The 20811-nt window shown below is 45.2% G+C and overlaps 1 protein-coding gene across 3 annotated transcripts; it reads left to right on the top strand.

Annotated features, from left to right (window-relative positions):
• The first annotated feature begins 3 nt into the window (after positions 1 to 3).
• Positions 4 to 20158, top strand: LOC110520742 (very long chain fatty acid elongase 4). Of its 3 annotated transcripts, none has more exons than XM_090219543.1 (7): positions 4 to 272; positions 1227 to 1319; positions 2663 to 2850; positions 3657 to 3737; positions 6102 to 6273; positions 7466 to 7593; positions 15433 to 20158. In XM_090219543.1, the coding sequence occupies exons 2-7, from the start codon at positions 1253 to 1255 to the stop codon at positions 15775 to 15777; spliced, it is 981 nt and encodes a 326-aa protein (XP_090075669.1). In that variant the 5' UTR covers positions 4 to 272; positions 1227 to 1252; the 3' UTR covers positions 15778 to 20158. The 3 variants fall into 3 exon arrangements, with proteins under 3 accessions (XP_090075669.1, XP_090075677.1, XP_090075674.1); XM_090219551.1 differs by lacking the exon at positions 15433 to 20158 and adding an exon at positions 10654 to 10710; XM_090219548.1 differs by having other exon boundaries at positions 39 to 272; positions 1237 to 1319.
• Positions 20159 to 20811: the final 653 nt, after the last annotated feature.

Raw genomic sequence — 20811 nt, 5'->3', positions numbered from 1 at the left:
ATCAAACAGTGTCCGTCATCAGTCCAACGAGTCGCACCGGAGAACCGTTTCCAGCTGCAGTGACAAGGGTTGCGGTCATTATGTTGCCTCTATAACGGATTTCTCTGTTCCGCCGTTATGTTAACTAGTCTTCTATAGGAACATAACCACGGATATAAACAAATATATATATTAGGGTTTTTAGTAGCCGAAACTGTGGATCTGTTAGATTACATGACCTTGTACTGAATGTCACAATAAAAGGACCGTATATAGCCCAATCTGTCGACACGGTAAGATAACAAGAATCTTCATTCTCATCAAATACTAGTGCGCAGAGTTTCGGTAGATTTGACTTATTTTACTGGATACAATTAGCTAGCTTGCTAGTTTTTCTTTATTTTATGGCTCAAATTATAGGATGGGGGGAAATGGTCCGTGTATGATCAATGAATAGCACATTGCCGTGTTATCACAGTGACGTGGAGGGCCAGTGGGATATGCTAATCATCTATATAGCCTATTCTACCCTACTCAAATATCCAGACATATATTTTTTTGTAATATGCCTATATTTTAATTGGTCATAATGCTTTATTCCCATCAGATTAAATACGGTTTGGGTTCGTGCAGATGCTGTCTGGTTGCGAGTCAGAAGGAGGAGAGGAGGGGAGGGGGGCGTCATATTTAGGCTTCCGTTCAGAGATCATTAAATCACACGGCGTTATCCACGCGCTCTAGGCCAATATACTATATTATTACTACTCTGCTCGCGCACCGTGCAATGACCTGGTTGGGTATAAAACATGTCGAGTGTAACATCTAATTGTAGTTTTGAATGAAATAGCATAGGACTACAGATTGGATTCCGGTTAACGGGCGTAGGACCATTCGACTTTCACGTCACGGAGCAGAACAGAACAGTTACAGCGCAGTGTCGCCCCCCGACATCCTCTCTCCCCCCCCGCGGTCTGTCAGGAACGGATAAATATTGATGGAAGTCTATTTGTTTACTTTACATCAGAATGTGCGGAAGGACTGTAGATTCATCTTTTAATTTGTGTACTGTAGAAGGGGGGGCGTCATATTTAGGCTTCCGTTCAGAGATCATTAAATCACACGGCGTTATCTAGGGGGGGGGGGGGGGGGGCTACGTGGTAGTGTTCAGTGATAGCTGGATGTTGTTAAACACCTGAGGATGTTTTACTGAGCTCTACTGCTGTCTTCTCTGTGTGTCTTTCTGCCAGGGTAACTCAGATACTGGCCTGCAAAGATGGAGCTCACCACACATCTGATAAATGATACCATTAATTTATATAAATGGGCCCTTACCATCGCAGGTAATCCTCACACTCTCCCTCCCGTATGTATGTGTGTGTGTGTCTGTGTCAGTCAGTGCCAGTGTGTGTCAGTCATTGTCTGTGTGTGTGTGTCTGTGTCATTCAGTGCCAGTATTTATGTGTGTGTGTCAGTCATTGTTTGTGTGTGTGTGTGTCAGTCATTGTTTGTGTGTGTGTGTGTGTGTGTCAGTCATTGTCTGTGTGTGTGTGTGTGTCATTCAGTGCCTGTGTGTGTGTGTGTGTCTGTGTCATTCAGTGCCAGTGTGTGTGTGTGTCAGTCATTGTCTGTGTGTGTGTGTGTGTGTGTGTGTGTGTGTGTGTGTGTGTGTGTGTGTGTGTGTGTGTGTGTGTGTGTGTGTGTGTGTCATTCAGTGCCAGTGTGTGTGTGTGTGTCAGTCATTGTTTGTGTGTGTCAGTCATTGTCGGTGTGTGTGTGTGTCATTCAGTGCCAGTGTTTGTGCGTCAGTCATTGAGGGTTCGCCTTGATCTTGGTCTTGGTCTTGGTCTTGATCTTGGTCTTGATCTTGATCTTGGTTTGCGAGAATCTCAATCTCAGACAAGTCTCTTTCTCTTTCTATACTGAACAGAAATATAAACGCAACAGGCCACAATTTCAACGATTTTACTAAGTTACAGTTCATAGAAGGAAATCAGTCCCAGCCAATCAGAATGAGTTTTCCCCCAGAAAAGGGCTTTATTACAGACAGAAATACCCCCCCCCCCCCCCCCCCCCCAGACGATCCCGCAGGTGAAGAAGCCGGATGTGGAGGTCCTGGGTTGGCGTGGTTACACCTGGTCTGCGGTTGTGTGGCTGGTTGAACGTTCTGTCAAATTCTCTAAAACAACGTTGTAGGCGGCTTATGGTAGAGAAATGAACATTCAATTCTCTGGCAACAAGCTTTGGTGGACATTCCTGTAATCAGCATGCCAATTGCACGCTCCCTCAAAACTTGAGACATCTGTGTGTCATTGTGTTGGGTGACAAAAACAGCGCATTTTAGAGTGGCCTTTTATTGTCCCCCCAGCACAAGGTGCACCTGTGTAACATATCCTGCTGTTTAATCAGCATCCTGATATGCCACAGCTGTCAGGTGGATGGATTATCTTGGTAAAGGAGAAATGCTCACTACCAGGGATGGGTACAACATTTGAGAAAAATATGTTTTTTTGTGCATATGGAACATTTTGGTGATTTTAAAAATTTTAACTCATGAAACATGGAACCAACACTTTACATGTTGAGTTTCTATTTTTGTTCAGTGTAGAGGAAGAAATGTCAGATGTTTGTATTTCTCACTTTTTATCATGCCAGTAATACTGACTATATTGTACTGTCCACCAAGACAAGCGAGTGGAGAAATGGCCCCTGATGGACAACCCACTCCCAACGTTGGCCATCAGTTCCTCCTACCTGCTGTTCCTGTGGCTGGGGCCCAAGTACATGGAGAACAGAGAACCCTTCCAGCTCAAGAAGACACTCATCTTCTATAACTTCAGCATGGTCATCTTCAACTTCTTCATCTGCAAAGAGGTGGACGCTTCATCTTTCATTTAAATCTCATCTCATCACACGACCCAGAACCAAATACTGTGTGTATTTGCTGGTCTGGCCAGTTTCTCCATTTAATCTGTCACAAGAGACTTGAGACTAATTTAAGTCGACTTTCACTGTCCTCCCAAGAGTTGTTGAATATTTTATTTCACTTTCACCTTTTTTTTTAGCGTTCATAAAACATTTCAAAGTGTAATTTAGTTGTGTAAGACTCCTTAGATTCCCTGTTTCCATTCGTTGAAATCTGTCTGTTCTTAGTTCCACTCCTCTCTCTCTCTCTCTCTCTCTCTCTGTCTCTGTCTCTCTCCTCCCCTCTCTCTGTCTCTCTCTCTCTCTCGCTCTCTCTCTCTCTCTCTCTCTGTCTCTGTCTCTGTCTCTCTCTCTCTCTGTCTCTGTCTCTCTCTGTGTCTCTGTCTCTCTCTCTCTGTCTATCTGTCTGTCTCTGTCTCTCTCTGTCTCTGTCTCTCTCTCTGTCTCTGTCTCTCTCTGTGTCTCTGTCTCTCTCTCTCTGTCTCTCTGTCTCTCTGTCTGTCTCTGTCTCTTTCTCTCTCTGTCTCTCTTTCTCTCTCTGTCTCTCTGTCTCTCTCTCTCTCTCTCTCTCTCTCTCTCTCTCTCTCTCTGTCTCTCTCTCTCTGTCTCTCTCTGTCTCTCTCTCTCTCTGTCTCTCTCTGTCTCTCTCTCTCTCTCTCTCTCTCTCTCTCTCTCTCTCTCTCTCTCTCTCTGTCTCTGTCTCTGTCTCTGTCTCTGTCTCTCTCTCAGTGTGTGGTGATCTCTTCTATTCTCAGCTCTTCCTGGCGGCTCGGTCGGCCGGATACAGCTACATCTGCCAGTCTGTTGACTACTCAGACGACCCCAATGAAGTCCGGGTGAGTTCACCCAGAAACGACCCAGGACCTGGGTTCAAGTAGTATTTGAAATCATTTCAAAAACTTTTGTGTGGCTTGATGCAATGGACAGGCATCATATAGAATATTCACAAAATTCCAAGCCCCCAATCATCTGGCATTCTAGACAGGATAGAGCAAACGGTAGTATTTAAACCCAGTCGGACGCCTGTATAATCAGTAGTACAGGTATGACCAGTAGTACAGGTATGACCAGTAGTACAGGTATGACCAGTAGTACAGATGTGACCAGTAGTACAGGTATGACCAGTAGTACAGTAGTTACCAGTAGAACAGGTGTGACCAGTAGAACAGTAGTGACCAGTAGTACAGGTGTGACCAGTAGTACAGGTATGATCAGTAGTACAGTAGTGACCAGTAGTACAGGTGTGACTAGTAGTACAGTAGTGACCAGTAGTACAGGTGTGACCAGTAGTACAGTAGTGACCAGTAGTACAGGTGTGACCAGTAGTACAGTAGTGACCAGTAGTACAGGTGTGATCAGTAGTACAGGTGTGATCAGTAGTACAGGTATGACCAGTGGTACAGGTATGACCAGTAGTACAGTAGTGACCAGTAGTACAGGTGTGACCAGTAGTACAGGTGTGACCAGTGGTACAGGTAGGACCAGTAGTACAGGTATGACCAGTAGTACAGTAGTGACCAGTAGTACAGGTGTGACCAGTAGTACAGGTATGATCAGTAGTACAGTGGTGACCAGTAGTACAGGTGTGACCAGTAGTACAGGTATGATCAGTAGTACAGTGGTGACCAGTAGTACAGGTGTGACCAGTAGTACAGGTATGATCAGTAGTACAGTAGTGACCAGTAGTACAGGTGTGACCAGCAGTACACTAGTGACCAGTAGTACACTAGTGACCAGTAGTACAGGTTTGACCAGTAGTACAGGTGTGACCAGTAGTACAGGTGTGACCAGTAGTACAGTAGTACAGTAGTGACCAGTAGTACAGGTGTGATCAGTAGTACAGGTGTGATCAGTAGTACAGTTGTGACCAGTAGTACAGGTATGACCAGTAGTACAGGTGTGACCAGTAGTACAGGTATGACCAGTAGTACAGGTGTGACCAGTAGTACAGGTATGACCAGTAGTACAGGTGTGACCAGTAGTACAGGTGTGACCAGTAAGTACAGGTGTGACCAATAGTACAGGTATGACCAATAGTACAGGTATGACCAGTAGTACAGTAGTGACCAGTAGTACAGTAGTGACCAGTAGTACAGGTGTGACCAGTAGTACAGGTATGACCAGTAGTACAGGTGTGACCAATAGTACAGGTGTGACCAATAGTACAGGTATGACCAGTAGTACAGGTATGACCAATAGTACAGGTATGACCAATAGTACAGGTATGACCAATAGTACAGGTATGACCAGTGGTACAGGTATGACCAATAGTACAGGTATGACCAATAGTACAGGTATGACCAGTGGTACAGGTATGACCAGTAACTGGGAGATGCTGGCTGGCCTTGATCCTTGCAGCGACTGGGATCATGAAATTAGACACCCACTCTCTCTTTCCCTCACCTCTGGGAGACGTTAAGAAACACGATCAAGCTTTATTCATCTGATCAAACCCTCCTATCAGACAGACGGGGCCAGCGGGGGGGGGGGGGGTCAGTTTTACCTAGCTACTTCTCCATGACGTTTACAACAGGCAGCATGCCACGTCCATACAGATGATCCATTATACTGACCAGATACTCAAGTGGCCGCTCTAACAATAACAATAAATGTCTTCACGAAAAAATGGAAGGCAGTCGGAAGGAGGCAAGATCAAGTGACACCGATCTAGCCAATGAGAGGGCAGATATACGTGTGAACTACAGGTATAGAGTGTTCTATTCGACCAATCAAGCCTCATGTATCAAATAAGCCATTGCAGTTTTTGTTGACGAAATTCGACACTCTCATTGACCTCCATATAAAAAGTCCTTGCTTGGTGAGGGACCCCCCCCTCCCCCCCTCAACAACATGAACGTTGAGTAAAACAATAATAAATAACCCCCCCCCCCCCCCCTGCTAGAGAAGACACATTTTGGGCCCAGTTTATCCCTTCCGCTTCTCCTCTTCCTCTCTGTCGTCAGCGACCATTTTGTGTCCAATTGTTGATGATGAAAGGTCAAAGGTCAGGGATCATATCAGGCTATAGTCTAGTCGACAGATTCTAGCAGACGCATAAAACTGACCCCCCCCTCTGGAGAGGTCATGACCCCCCCCCCCCCTCCTTAAGTTATGAAATATAACCTGTCTGGAGATAATTGTCCAAATCTTCCTGGATGATACTAATGTCCCCGCCCCGCCCTGCCCCGCCCCCTTCACAGATAGCAGCAGCGTTGTGGTGGTATTTCGTCTCTAAAGGAGTAGAGTACCTGGACACGGTGTTCTTCATCCTGAGGAAGAAGTTTAACCAGGTCAGCTTCCTACACGTCTACCACCACTGCTCCATGTTCACCCTCTGGTGGATCGGCATCAAGTGGGTCGCTGGAGGGCAGTGTGAGTATCCCCTCTACTCGTCTGTTTTTATATACTTAACCCTGCTGGAGGGCAGTGTGAGTATCCCCTCTACTCGTCTGTTTTTATATACTTAACCCTGCAACTTCCTTTGGGTCGTTGGCGGACAGTGTGAGTATCCCCTCTATTGTCTGTTTTTATATACTTAACCCTGCAACTTCCTTTGGGTCGCTGGAGGACAGTGTGAGTATCCCCTCTACTCGTCTGTTTTACTTAACCCTGCAACTTCCTTTGGGTCGCTGGAGGACAGTGTGAGTATCCCCTCTACTCGTCTGTTTTTATATACTTAACCCTGCAACTTCCTTTGGGTCGCTGGCGGACAGTGTGAGTATCCCATCTACATGTCTGTTTTACTTAACCCTGCAACTTCCTTTGGGTCGCTGGCGGACAGTGTGAGTATCCCCTCTACTCGTCTGTTTTACTTAACCCAGCAACTTCCTTTGGGTCGCTGGCGGACAGTGTGAGTATCCCCTCTACTCGTCTGTTTTACTTAACCCAGCAACTTCCTTTGGGTCGCTGGAGGACAGTGTGAGTATCCCCTCTACTCGTCTGTTTTTTAAATACTTTAACCATCAACTTCCTTTGGGTCGCTGGCGGACAGTGTGAGTATCCCCTCTACTTGTCTATTTTTTATATACTTAACCCAGCAACTTCCTTTGGGTCGCTGGCGGACAGTGTGAGTATCCCCTCTACTTATCTTTAAAAAAAATACTTAACCCAGCAACTTCCTTTGGGTCGCTGGAGGACAGTGTGAGTATCCCCTCTACTCGTCTGTTTTTATATACTTAACCCTGCAACTTCCTTTGGGTCGTTGACGGACAGTGTGAGTATCCCCTCTACTTGTCTATTTTTTATATACTTAACCCTGCAACTTCCTTTGGGTCGCTGGCGGACAGTGTGAGTATCCCCTCTACTCGTCTGTTTTTATATACTTAACCCTGCAACTTCCTTTGGGTCGCTGGCGGACAGTGTGAGTATCCCCTCTACTTGTCTGTTTTTATATACTTAACCAGCAACTTCCTTTTTTAGAAAAAAGGAATCTCTTCTTCTGCGTTGAACTGTAGCCCAATGCAGGAACGTTCCCTTTTATTAGAAATGAATGCGTTATTGGTAATTTGGTAATGGACCTCATCACATTATCTGATGGGTCCCCCCCCCCCTCCCTCCTTTTCAGCATTCTTTGGTGCACACATGAACGCAGCCATCCATGTCCTGATGTATCTGTACTATGGGCTGGCCTCCTTTGGACCCAAGATCCAGAAGTACCTGTGGTGGAAGAAGTACCTGACTGTCATCCAGATGGTAAGAGATCCGTTTACAGTAACTTGATTCAGATAGACTTACAGTAAAGTCAGTCTAACTTGATTCAGATGGATTTACAGTAAAGTCAGTCTAACTTGATTCAGATGGATTTACAGTAAAGTCAGTCTAACTTGATTCTGATGGATTTACAGTAAGTCAGTCTAACTTGATTCAGATGGATTTACAGTAAAGTCAGTCTAACTTGATTCAGATGGATTTACAGTAAAGTCAGTCTAACTTGATTCAGATGGATTTACAGTAAGTCAGTCTAACTTGATTCAGATGGATTTACAGTAAGTCAGTCTAACTTGATTCAGATGGATTTACAGTAAGTCAGTCTAACTTGATTCAGATGGATTTACAGTAAGTCAGTCTAACTTGATTCAGATGGATTTACAGTAAGTCAGTCTAACTTGATTCAGATGGATTTACAGTAAGTCAGTCTAACTTGATTCAGATGGATTTACAGTAAGTCAGTCTAACTTGATTCAGATGGATTTACAGTTAAGTCTGTCTAACTTGATTCTGATGGATTTACAGTAAGTCAGTCATGGCATTATGTCATATCATAACTACTGGGTTGCTGGACTATTCAGTTAATGAACCTCGAAGGCAGAAGCTGTTCTTCTTCTCTACCCTGGAGAGATCATGAAAACCAGCTGGTCTTCTTCTCTACCCTGGAGAGATCATGAAAACCAGCTGGTCATCTTCTCTACCCTGGAGAGATCATGAAAACCAGCTGGTCTTCTTCTCTACCCTGGAGAGATCATGAAAACCAGCTGGTCATCTTCTCTACCTGGAGAGATCATGAAAACCAGCTGGTCATCTTCTCTACCTGGAGAGATCATGAAAACCATCTGGTCATCTTCTCTACCTGGAGAGATCATGAAAACCATCTGGTCATCTTCTCTACCCTGGAGAGATCATGAAAACCATCTGGTCATCTTCTCTACCCTGGAGAGATCATGAAAACCATCTGGTCATCTTCTCTACCCTGGAGAGATCATGAAAACCAGCTGGTCATCTTCTCTACCTGGAGAGATCATGAAAACCAGCTGGTTATCTTCTCTACCCTGGAGAGATCATGAAAACCAGCTGGTCATCTTCTCTACCCTGGAGAGATCATGAAAACCAGCTGGTCATCTTCTCTACCCTGGAGAGATCATGAAAACCAGCTGGTCATCTTCTCTACCTGGAGAGATCATGAAAACCATCTGGTCATCTTCTCTACCTGGAGAGATCATGAAAACCTGAAAGGTTGTGTTTCATCTTCTTCCCTCAGATTGCCTTCTACATGTCCTCAGTTGAATAGCCCTGTCGTACCGTACAGAGCATTCGGGAAGAAATCAGACCCCTTATTCCACATTTTGTTACGTTACAACGTTTTTTTTCCCCGACTCATCAATCTACTCACAATATCTCAGACAGGCTGGCACTAACAGGCCAAGCTGTTTGATCTTATTATACCTCCCACATAGCACCCTATTCCCTATACAGCACATGACTTGTAGGTGAAAAAAAAACAGGTTTTTAGACATTTTTGAAAATGTTTTTTTTTTTTTTACGGAAATCTGTCACACCTGTATTTGGGGGATTTCTCCCATTCTTCTCTGCATATCTTCTCAAGCTCTGTCAGGTTGGATGGGGAGCGTCGCTGCACAGCTATTTTCAGGTCTCTCCACAGATGTTCGATTGGGTTCAAGTCCGGGCTCTGGCTGGGCCACTCAAGGACATTCAGAGACTTGTCCCGAAGCCACTCCTGCATTGTCTTATCTGTGTGCTTAGGGACGTTGTCCTGTTGGAAGGTGAACCTTCACCTCAGTCTGATGTCCTGAGTGCTCTGTAGCAGGTTTTCATCAAGGATCTCTCTGTACTTTGCTCCGTTCATCTCGAACCTGACTAGTCTCCCAGTCCCTGCTGCTGAAAAACATCCCCACATCATGATGCTGTCACCACCATGTCACCACTGTAGAGATGGTGACAGGTTTCCTCCAGACGTGACACTTAGCATTCAGGCCAAGGAGTTCAATCTTGGTTTCATCAGACCAGAGAATCTTGTTTCTCATAGTCTGAGAGTCCTTTAGGTGCCTTTTGGCAAACTCCAAGCAGGCTGTCATGTGCCTTTTACTGAGGAGTGGCTTCCGTCTGGTCACTGTACCATAAAGGCCTGATTGGTGGAGTGCTGCAGAGATGGTTGTCCTTCTGGAAGGTTCTCCCATCTCCATAGAGGAACTAGGGAGCTCTGTCAGAGTGACCATCGGGTTCTTGGTCACTTCCCTGACCAAGGCTCTTCTTCCCCGATTGCTCAGTTTGGCCGGGTGGCCAGTTCTAGGAAGAGTCTTGGTGGTTCCAAACATCTTCCATTTAAGAATGATGGAGGCCACTGTGTTCTTGCGGACCTTCCAGACATTTTTTGTTACCCTTCCCCAGATCTGTTCCTCGACACAACCCTGTCTCTGAGCTCTACGGAAAATGCCAGCGGTTTAGACATGAATGGCTGTGTGTTGAGTTATTTTGAGGGGACAACAAATTTACACTGTTATACAAGCTGTACACTCACTACTTTACATTGTAGCAAAGTGTCCTTTCTTCAGTGTTGTCACATGAAAAGATATACTCAAATATTTACAAAAAAATGTGAGGGGTGTACTCACTTTTGTGATATACTGTATGTCACTATGGGGTATTGTGATGTCACTATGGGGTATTGTGATGTCACTATGGGGTATTGTGATGTCACTATGGGGTATTGTGATGTCACTATGGGGTATTGTGATGTCACTATGGGATATTGTGATGTCACTATGGGGTATTGTGTATAGATTGATAAGGAACATGTTTTTAAAAAATTTAATCCATTTTAGAATAAGGCTGTAACGTAACAAAATGTGTTAAAAGTCAAGGGGTCTGAATACTTTCCCAGAAGGCCCTGTAATATAATAAGGTTTGAACTGATCCCTCCCTCCGTCTCTACCTCAGGTCCAGTTCCATGTTTCTTTCCCAGAAGGCCCTGTAATATAATAAGGTTTGAACTGATCCCTCCCTCCGTCTCTACCTCAGGTCCAGTTCCATGTCACTTTCCCAGAAGGCCCTGTAATATAATAAGGTTTGAACTGATCCCTCCCTCCGTCTCTACCTCAGGTCCAGTTCCATGTTTCTTTCCCAGAAGGCCCTGTAATATAATAAGGTTTGAACTGATCCCTCCCTCCGTCTCTACCTCAGGTCCAGTTCCATGTTACTTTCCCAGAAGGCCCTGTAATATAATAAGGTTTGAACTGATCCCTCCCTCCGTCTCTACCTCAGGTCCAGTTCCATGTTACTTTCCCAGAAGGCCCTGTAATATAATAAGGTTTGAACTGATCCCTCCCTCCGTCTCTACCTCAGGTCCAGTTCCATGTTTCTTTCCCAGAAGGCCCTGTAATATAATAAGGTTTGAACTGATCCCTCCCTCCGTCTCTACCTCAGGTCCAGTTCCATGTTACTTTCCCCGAAGGCCCTGTAATATAATAAGGTTTGAACTGATCCCTCCCTCCGTCTCTACCTCAGGTCCAGTTCCATGTTTCTTTCCCAGAAGGCCCTGTAATATAATAAGGTTTGAACTGATCCCTCCCTCCGTCTCTACCTCAGGTCCAGTTCCATGTTTCTTTCCCAGAAGGCCCTGTAATATAATAAGGTTTGTACTGATCCCTCCCTCCGTCTCTACCTCAGGTCCAGTTCCATGTTTCTTTCCCCGAAGGCCCTGTAATATAATAAGGTTTGAACTGATCCCTCCCTCCGTCTCTACCTCAGGTCCAGTTCCATGTTTCTTTCCCAGAAGGCCCTGTAATATAATAAGGTTTGAACTGATCCCTCCCTCCGTCTCTACCTCAGGTCCAGTTCCATGTTTCTTTCCCAGAAGGCCCTGTAATATAATAAGGTTTGAACTGATCCCTCCCTCCGTCTCTACCTCAGGTCCAGTTCCATGTTTCTTTCCCAGAAGGCCCTGTAATATAATAAGGTTTGAACTGATCCCTCCCTCCGTCTCTACCTCAGGTCCAGTTCCATGTTACTTTCCCCGAAGGCCCTGTAATATAATAAGGTTTGTACTGATCCCTCCCTCCGTCTCTACCTCAGGTCCAGTTCCATGTTTCTTTCCCCGAAGGCCCTGTAATATAATAAGGTTTGAACTGATCCCTCCCTCCGTCTCTACCTCAGGTCCAGTTCCATGTTTCTTTCCCAGAAGGCCCTGTAATATAATAAGGTTTGAACTGATCCCTCCCTCCGTCTCTACCTCAGGTCCAGTTCCATGTTACTTTCCCAGAAGGCCCTGTAATATAATAAGGTTTGAACTGATCCCTCCCTCCGTCTCTACCTCAGGTCCAGTTCCATGTTTCTTTCCCCGAAGGCCCTGTAATATAATAAGGTTTGAACTGATCCCTCCCTCCGTCTCTACCTCAGGTCCAGTTCCATGTTTCTTTCCCAGAAGGCCCTGTAATATAATAAGGTTTGAACTGATCCCTCCCTCCGTCTCTACCTCAGGTCCAGTTCCATGTTTCTTTCCCAGAAGGCCCTGTAATATAATAAGGTTTGAACTGATCCCTCCCTCCGTCTCTACCTCAGGTCCAGTTCCATGTTTCTTTCCCAGAAGGCCCTGTAATATAATAAGGTTTGAACTGATCCCTCCCTCCGTCTCTACCTCAGGTCCAGTTCCATGTTACTTTCCCCGAAGGCCCTGTAATATAATAAGGTTTGAACTGATCCCTCCCTCCGTCTCTACCTCAGGTCCAGTTCCATGTTTCTTTCCCCGAAGGCCCTGTAATATAATAAGGTTTGAACTGATCCCTCCCTCCGTCTCTACCTCAGGTCCAGTTCCATGTTTCTTTCCCAGAAGGCCCTGTAATATAATAAGGTTTGAACTGATCCCTCCCTCCGTCTCTACCTCAGGTCCAGTTCCATGTTACTTTCCCAGAAGGCCCTGTAATATAATAAGGTTTGAACTGATCCCTCCCTCCGTCTCTACCTCAGGTCCAGTTCCATGTTTCTTTCCCAGAAGGCCCTGTAATATAATAAGGTTTGAACTGATCCCTCCCTCCGTCTCTACCTCAGGTCCAGTTCCATGTTACTTTCCCCGAAGGCCCTGTAATATAATAAGGTTTGAACTGATCCCTCCCTCCGTCTCTACCTCAGGTCCAGTTCCATGTTTCTTTCCCAGAAGGCCCTGTAATATAATAAGGTTTGAACTGATCCCTCCCTCCGTCTCTACCTCAGGTCCAGTTCCATGTTTCTTTCCCAGAAGGCCCTGTAATATAATAAGGTTTGTACTGATCCCTCCCTCCGTCTCTACCTCAGGTCCAGTTCCATGTTTCTTTCCCCGAAGGCCCTGTAATATAATAAGGTTTGAACTGATCCCTCCCTCCGTCTCTACCTCAGGTCCAGTTCCATGTTTCTTTCCCAGAAGGCCCTGTAATATAATAAGGTTTGAACTGATCCCTCCCTCCGTCTCTACCTCAGGTCCAGTTCCATGTTTCTTTCCCAGAAGGCCCTGTAATATAATAAGGTTTGAACTGATCCCTCCCTCCGTCTCTACCTCAGGTCCAGTTCCATGTTTCTTTCCCAGAAGGCCCTGTAATATAATAAGGTTTGAACTGATCCCTCCCTCCGTCTCTACCTCAGGTCCAGTTCCATGTTACTTTCCCCGAAGGCCCTGTAATATAATAAGGTTTGTACTGATCCCTCCCTCCGTCTCTACCTCAGGTCCAGTTCCATGTTTCTTTCCCCGAAGGCCCTGTAATATAATAAGGTTTGAACTGATCCCTCCCTCCGTCTCTACCTCAGGTCCAGTTCCATGTTTCTTTCCCAGAAGGCCCTGTAATATAATAAGGTTTGAACTGATCCCTCCCTCCGTCTCTACCTCAGGTCCAGTTCCATGTTACTTTCCCAGAAGGCCCTGTAATATAATAAGGTTTGAACTGATCCCTCCCTCCGTCTCTACCTCAGGTCCAGTTCCATGTTTCTTTCCCCGAAGGCCCTGTAATATAATAAGGTTTGAACTGATCCCTCCCTCCGTCTCTACCTCAGGTCCAGTTCCATGTTTCTTTCCCAGAAGGCCCTGTAATATAATAAGGTTTGAACTGATCCCTCCCTCCGTCTCTACCTCAGGTCCAGTTCCATGTTTCTTTCCCAGAAGGCCCTGTAATATAATAAGGTTTGAACTGATCCCTCCCTCCGTCTCTACCTCAGGTCCAGTTCCATGTTTCTTTCCCAGAAGGCCCTGTAATATAATAAGGTTTGAACTGATCCCTCCCTCCGTCTCTACCTCAGGTCCAGTTCCATGTTACTTTCCCCGAAGGCCCTGTAATATAATAAGGTTTGAACTGATCCCTCCCTCCGTCTCTACCTCAGGTCCAGTTCCATGTTTCTTTCCCCGAAGGCCCTGTAATATAATAAGGTTTGAACTGATCCCTCCCTCCGTCTCTACCTCAGGTCCAGTTCCATGTTTCTTTCCCAGAAGGCCCTGTAATATAATAAGGTTTGAACTGATCCCTCCCTCCGTCTCTACCTCAGGTCCAGTTCCATGTTTCTTTCCCAGAAGGCCCTGTAATATAATAAGGTTTGAACTGATCCCTCCCTCCGTCTCTACCTCAGGTCCAGTTCCATGTTTCTTTCCCAGAAGGCCCTGTAATATAATAAGGTTTGAACTGATCCCTCCCTCCGTCTCTACCTCAGGTCCAGTTCCATGTTACTTTCCCCGAAGGCCCTGTAATATAATAAGGTTTGAACTGATCCCTCCCTCCGTCTCTACCTCAGGTCCAGTTCCATGTTACTTTCCCAGAAGGCCCTGTAATATAATAAGGTTTGAACTGATCCCTCCCTCCGTCTCTACCTCAGGTCCAGTTCCATGTTTCTTTCCCCGAAGGCCCTGTAATATAATAAGGTTTGAACTGATCCCTCCCTCCGTCTCTACCTCAGGTCCAGTTCCATGTTACTTTCCCAGAAGGCCCTGTAATATAATAAGGTTTGAACTGATCCCTCCCTCCGTCTCTACCTCAGGTCCAGTTCCATGTTACTTTCCCAGAAGGCCCTGTAATATAATAAGGTTTGAACTGATCCCTCCCTCCGTCTCTACCTCAGGTCCAGTTCCATGTTACTTTCCCAGAAGGCCCTGTAATATAATAAGGTTTGAACTGATCCCTCCCTCCGTCTCTACCTCAGGTCCAGTTCCATGTCACTTTCCCAGAAGGCCCTGTAATATAATAAGGTTTGAACTGATCCCTCCCTCCGTCTCTACCTCAGGTCCAGTTCCATGTTACTTTCCCAGAAGGCCCTGTAATATAATAAGGTTTGAACTGATCCCTCCCTCCGTCTCTACCTCAGGTCCAGTTCCATGTTACTTTCCCAGAAGGCCCTGTAATATAATAAGGTTTGAACTGATCCCTCCCTCCGTCTCTACCTCAGGTCCAGTTCCATGTTACTTTCCCAGAAGGCCCTGTAATATAATAAGGTTTGAACTGATCCCTCCCTCCGTCTCTACCTCAGGTCCAGTTCCATGTTACTTTCCCAGAAGGCCCTGTAATATAATAAGGTTTGAACTGATCCCTCCCTCCGTCTCTACCTCAGGTCCAGTTCCATGTTACTTTCCCCGAAGGCCCTGTAATATAATAAGGTTTCAACTGATCCCTCCCTCCGTCTCTACCTCAGGTCCAGTTCCATGTCACTTTCCCAGAAGGCCCTGTAATATAATAAGGTTTGAACTGATCCCTCCCTCCGTCTCTACCTCAGGTCCAGTTCCATGTTACTTTCCCAGAAGGCCCTGTAATATAATAAGGTTTGAACTGATCCCTCCCTCCGTCTCTACCTCAGGTCCAGTTCCATGTTACCATCGGCCACACTGCTCTGTCCCTCTACATGGACTGTGAGTTTCCCCACTGGATGCACTATGCCCTTATCTGCTACGCCCTCACCTTCATCGCCCTGTTCGGTAACTTCTACTACCAGACGTATCGCCGCACGCCGCGCCAACCCAGGGAGCCCAAGGCCGCCAAGGCTCTGTCTAACAACTGGGTCTCCAACGGGCTGTCCAAGGGACTGGGGAACGGAGCGGGGGTGGTGGTGGTGGGGGGCAAGGTGGAGGCAAAGGAGAGGTCGTCGGGGGTGGACAACGGGAATGGAAGGAGAAAGAGGAAGGGGAGGGCCAAGAGGGATTAGACGGAGGGGAGGGGTGTAGGGCTGAAGGAGGCTGGCACTAACAAGCTGTTTGATCTTATTATACCTCCCACATAGCACCCTATTCCCTATACAGCACATGACTTGTAGGTGAAGGTGTGGTAAGAGGCAAGGCTGGAGTCAATTCCATTTCAATTCAGTCAATCTGTGACATTCAACATTTACAATTTTCCTCATGGGCTTTGATTGGGGAAAATTAGAATTTCAGTTAACTTTCTGCGTTTGGCTGAATTGAAAGGGAAATAACCCCAACCCTGGCAAGAGGTCGCGACGTGTCCAAGGTGACCGTCATTACAACTAATCCAACGTTCAGTAGTTTCTGGTCTGGAAAACAATAACATCAACGTGTTCTCTCTCTGTACTGCAGTGTTGAGGTTTGTAGCTAGCTAACCGACTGGTTTGTAGCTAGCTGACCGACTGGTTTGTAGCTAGCTGACCGACTGGCTTGTAGCTAGCTGACCGACTGGGTTGTAGCTAGCTGACCGACTGGTTTGTAGCTAGCTGACCGACTGGTTTGTAGCTAGCTGACCGACTGGCTTGTAGCTAGCTGACCGACTGGTTTGTAGCTAGCTGACCGACTGGGTTGTAGCTAGCTGACCGACTGGTTTGTAGCTAGCTGACCGACTGGCTTGTAGCTAGCTAACTCACTGGTTTGTAGCTAGCTGATTTAATGGTGTTTAGTTAGCTGATTCACTCGTGTTTAGCTAACTAATCCACTGGTTTGTAGCTAGCTAACTCGTTGATTCACTAGTTTGTAGCTAGCTGATTCATTGGTGTGTAGCTAGCCGATTCCCTGGTTTGTAGCTAGCTAACCCATTGGTTTGTAGCTAGCTAACCCACTGGGGTATAGCTAGCTAACCCACTGGTTTGTAGCTAGCTAACCCACTGGTTTGTAGCTAGCTAACCCACTGGTTTGTAGCTAGCTGATTCACTGGGGTGTAGCTAGCTAGCCCACTGGTGTGTAGCTAGCTAACCCACTGGTTTGTAGCTAGCTAACCCACTGGTTTGTAGCTAGCTAACCCACTGGTTTGTAGCTAGCTGATTCACTGGGGTGTAGCTAGCTAACCCACTGGTTTGTAGCTAGCTAACCCACTGGTTTGTAGCTAGCTGATTCACTGGGGTGTAGCTAGCTAACCCACTGGTTTGTAGTTAGCTAACCCACTGGTTTGTAGCTAGCTGATTCACTGGTGTGTAGCTAGCTAACCCACTGGTTTGTAGTTAGCTAACCCACTGGTTTGTAGCTAGCTGATTCACTGGTGTGTAGCTAGCTAACCCACTGGTTTGTAGCTAGCTGATTCACTGGTGTGTAGCTAGCTGATTCACTGGTGTGTAGCTAGCTAACCCACTGGTAACAGTTACACTGCTATCTAGAGACAGGAACACACCACACACACACGTAGTTTAAACATTAATTGTGTACGTATGCCTTTTAAAGAATATGACTTACTCATACTGTCATTTTTGTCCTTTGTCCAGATTTGTTGATTCATATTATGTGAGGTAGGCCATTGAATTCTTCAGCCCACCCACACTGTTGCCATAAGCAGAGAGAGAGAGATAGAGATCGGTCAGTTTACATGCCCCATACATGATGTAATGGTTCATTTTTCTCAATAAGACAGACTCAGCTGTTGGCAATCCTAGCCACATGTTGAGATTGCATTAAAAAAAATGGAGCTCTTGAAATGCAAGCTAAGCTTTATCCAATTACAACTTGGCCAGTTAGACTTGTTTACTTACTGTACATGCTAATAAAAAGCATCACTCATTATTATTAGAAGTGACATTCAGTTAGAGACAGTGGAATCTAGAAGTGACATTCGGTTAGAGACAGCGGAATCTAGAAGTGACATTCGGTTAGAGACAGTGGAATCTAGAAGTGACATTCGGTTAGAGACCGTGGAATCTAGAAGTGACATTCGGTTTGAGACATTGGAATCTAGAAGTGACATTCGGTTTGAGACAGTGGAATCTAGAAGAGACATTCAGTTAGAGACAGTGGAATCTAGAAGTGACATTCGGTTAGAGAGTGGAATCTAGAAGTGACATTCAGTTAGAGACAGTGGAATCTAGAAGCGACATTCAGTTAAAGACTGTGGAATCTAGAAGCGACATTCGGTTAGAGACTGTGGAATCTAGAAGTGACATTCAGAGACAGTGGAATCTAGAAGCGACATTCAGCTGGGGACAGTGGAATCTAGAAGAGACATTCAGTTAGAGACAGTGGAATCTAGAAGCGACATTCAGTTAGAGACAGTGGAATCTAGAAGTGACATTCAGTTAGAGACAGTGGAATCTAGAAGTGACATTCGGTATGAGACATTGGAATCTAGAAGTGACATTCGGTTAGAGAGTGGAATCTAGAAGTGACATTCAGTTAGAGACAGTGGAATCTAGAAGCGACATTCAGTTAGAGACAGTGGAATCTAGAAGCGACATTCAGTTAGAGACAGTGGAATCTAGAAGCGACATTCAGTTAGAGACCGTGGAATCTAGAAGTGACATTCGGTTAGAGAGTGGAATCTAGAAGTGACATTCAGTTAGAGACAGTGGAATCTAGAAGTGACATTCGGTTAGAGACCGTGGAATCTAGAAGTGACATTCGGTTTGAGACAGTGGAATCTAGAAGTGACATTCGGTTTGAGACAGTGGAATCTAGAAGAGACATTCAGTTAGAGACAGTGGAATCTAGAAGTGACATTCGGTTTGAGACAGTGGAATCTAGAAGAGACAGTGGAATCTAGAAGTGACATTCGGTTAAAGAGTGGAATCTAGAAGTGACATTCGGTTAAAGACAGTGGAATCTAGAAGAGACATTCGGTTAAAGACAGTGGAATCTAGAAGAGACATTCGGTTAGAGACAGTGGAATCTAGAAGAGACATTCAGTTAGAGACAGTGGAATCTAGAAGAGACAGTGGAATCTAGAAGAGACAGTGGAATCTAGAAGAGACATTCAGTTAGAGGCAGTGGAATCTAGAAGAGACATTCAGTTAGAGGCAGTGGAATCTAGAAGAGACATTCAGAGACAGTGGAATCTAGAAGAGACAGTGGGAATCTAGAAGAGACATTCGGTTAGAGACAGTGGAATTTAGAAGTGACATTCGGTTAGAGACTGTGGAATCTAGAAGTGACATTCAGAGACAGTGGAATCTAGAAGAGACAGTGGAATCTAGAAGAGACAGTGGAATCTAGAAGAGACATTCGGTTAGAGACAGTGGGATCTAGAAGAGACAGTGGAATCTAGAAGAGACATTCGGTTAGAGACAGTGGGATCTAGAAGAGACATTCGGTTAGAGAGTGGAATCTAGAAGAGACATTCAGTTAGAGGCAGTGGAATCTAGAAGAGACATTCAGTTAGAGGCAGTGGAATCTAGAAGAGACATTCAGAGACAGTGGAATCTAGAAGAGACAGTGGGAATCTAGAAGAGACATTCGGTTAGAGACAGTGGAATTTAGAAGTGACATTCGGTTAGAGACTGTGGAATCTAGAAGTGACATTCAGAGACAGTGGAATCTAGAAGAGACAGTGGAATCTAGAAGAGACAGTGGAATCTAGAAGAGACATTCGGTTAGAGACAGTGGGATCTAGAAGAGACAGTGGGATCTAGAAGAGACATTCGGTTAGAGACAGTGGAATTTCGTCCGAAATGTTTTCTTGTTTTTTTTATTTCACTGTTCTGTGCTGGTTGCCTCCACATACAATATCACTAGTTGTCTTACTCAGTGAACGTGGAGCTGTTGAGCAGAGCCAAGTAGACATACAGTAACTGTGAAGACGCTGCTATGGAATTTCAGGGCAAATCAAACAACTAGTCAACTGGGAGACGCTGTTTTATCAACCAATCAAATCGAATGATCGATTGCTGGATTGATTTGATACGCTGTTTAGGCAATATCAGCTGGTCAATGTGTTTAGTTAGCGTACTGTATATACTGCTACTGAAGGACCGCGTGCTCTACCTAACCGTGACACGTGTAGAGTACAACGCGACGCAGTCTACTCTAAGAGCAGCAAATTCAACCATGGTATCACGTCATGTAATAATAATGTTATTTCTTGTTTTTTTTATTGATTTTTATTGTTCCTGTCTTAAATATAAATAGTTGTTTTCTTCTCCTTCTGAATGGCAAAGTGCTTGTCTGTGTTCTAGTGTTCTTGAAGACTTTTTTTAATTTGTATATTATTGCGTGTTGTATATATTAAACGCTGTGTGATTTTGTACATTTTCTGCTTTTTGGGGGGGGAAGTTCCCAACTGAATGCCACGATGAGCAGATATTTCTCTTGCACGTTCTTTTCAAAATGATCATGACTTGTTTCAAAACTCACAGATACAAAATAAACAGAATGCCTGTACATACAGTATGTGTTGTCTCTCCTTCAGCCATTTTAAAAGATATTTGTATGTCTTCGATCACTTCATTATTGTTGTTGAATTTATTACTGCTCGGGGGACAGGAATGGAGGGTGTAAATCGTCACTGCTCTCTGGACCAAGGTCATGTTGAGGCTTGGTCATTCTGAGTGGAGTGCCTTGTCATTCTACCAAGTGAACACCAGAGGGCGTAGTGGTCATTCTGAGTAGAATACCTTGTCATTCTACCAAGTGAACACCAGAGGGCGTAGTGGTCATTCTGAGTAGAATGCCTTGTCATTCTTCCAAGTGAACACCGGAGGGCGTAGTGGTCATTAGAACAGAACGATGTTTTAAAGTCTCCAGCTCGAGAGAAGAATGGGGTTTACACTCCATAGTCTTGTCCACCTTTTGCCGATTCTCAATTTTAATATTTTAGGCGACTGGGAGGTTGGTGTAAGCTCCAGTATCTAACCTGTATGTCCACCATGTTTCTTTCTCCTATCTAGTCCAGTCCAGTATCTAACCTGTATGTCCACCATGTTTCTATCTCCTATCTAGTCCAGTCCAGCATCTAACCTGTGTAGAGCAGTGACCAGTCAGGGGTTAGTCCTCACTGTCTAACAGTAGGGTAAATTGGTCACATACACATCTTTAGCAGA

Source organism: Oncorhynchus mykiss, chromosome 3, assembly GCF_057628025.1.
Source record: "Oncorhynchus mykiss isolate SJ-2025 chromosome 3, ASM5762802v1, whole genome shotgun sequence".
NCBI lineage: Eukaryota > Metazoa > Chordata > Actinopteri > Salmoniformes > Salmonidae > Oncorhynchus > Oncorhynchus mykiss.
The sequence above is the reverse complement of the archived record's forward strand: the minus strand, read 5'-3'. Positions and strand labels throughout refer to the sequence as shown.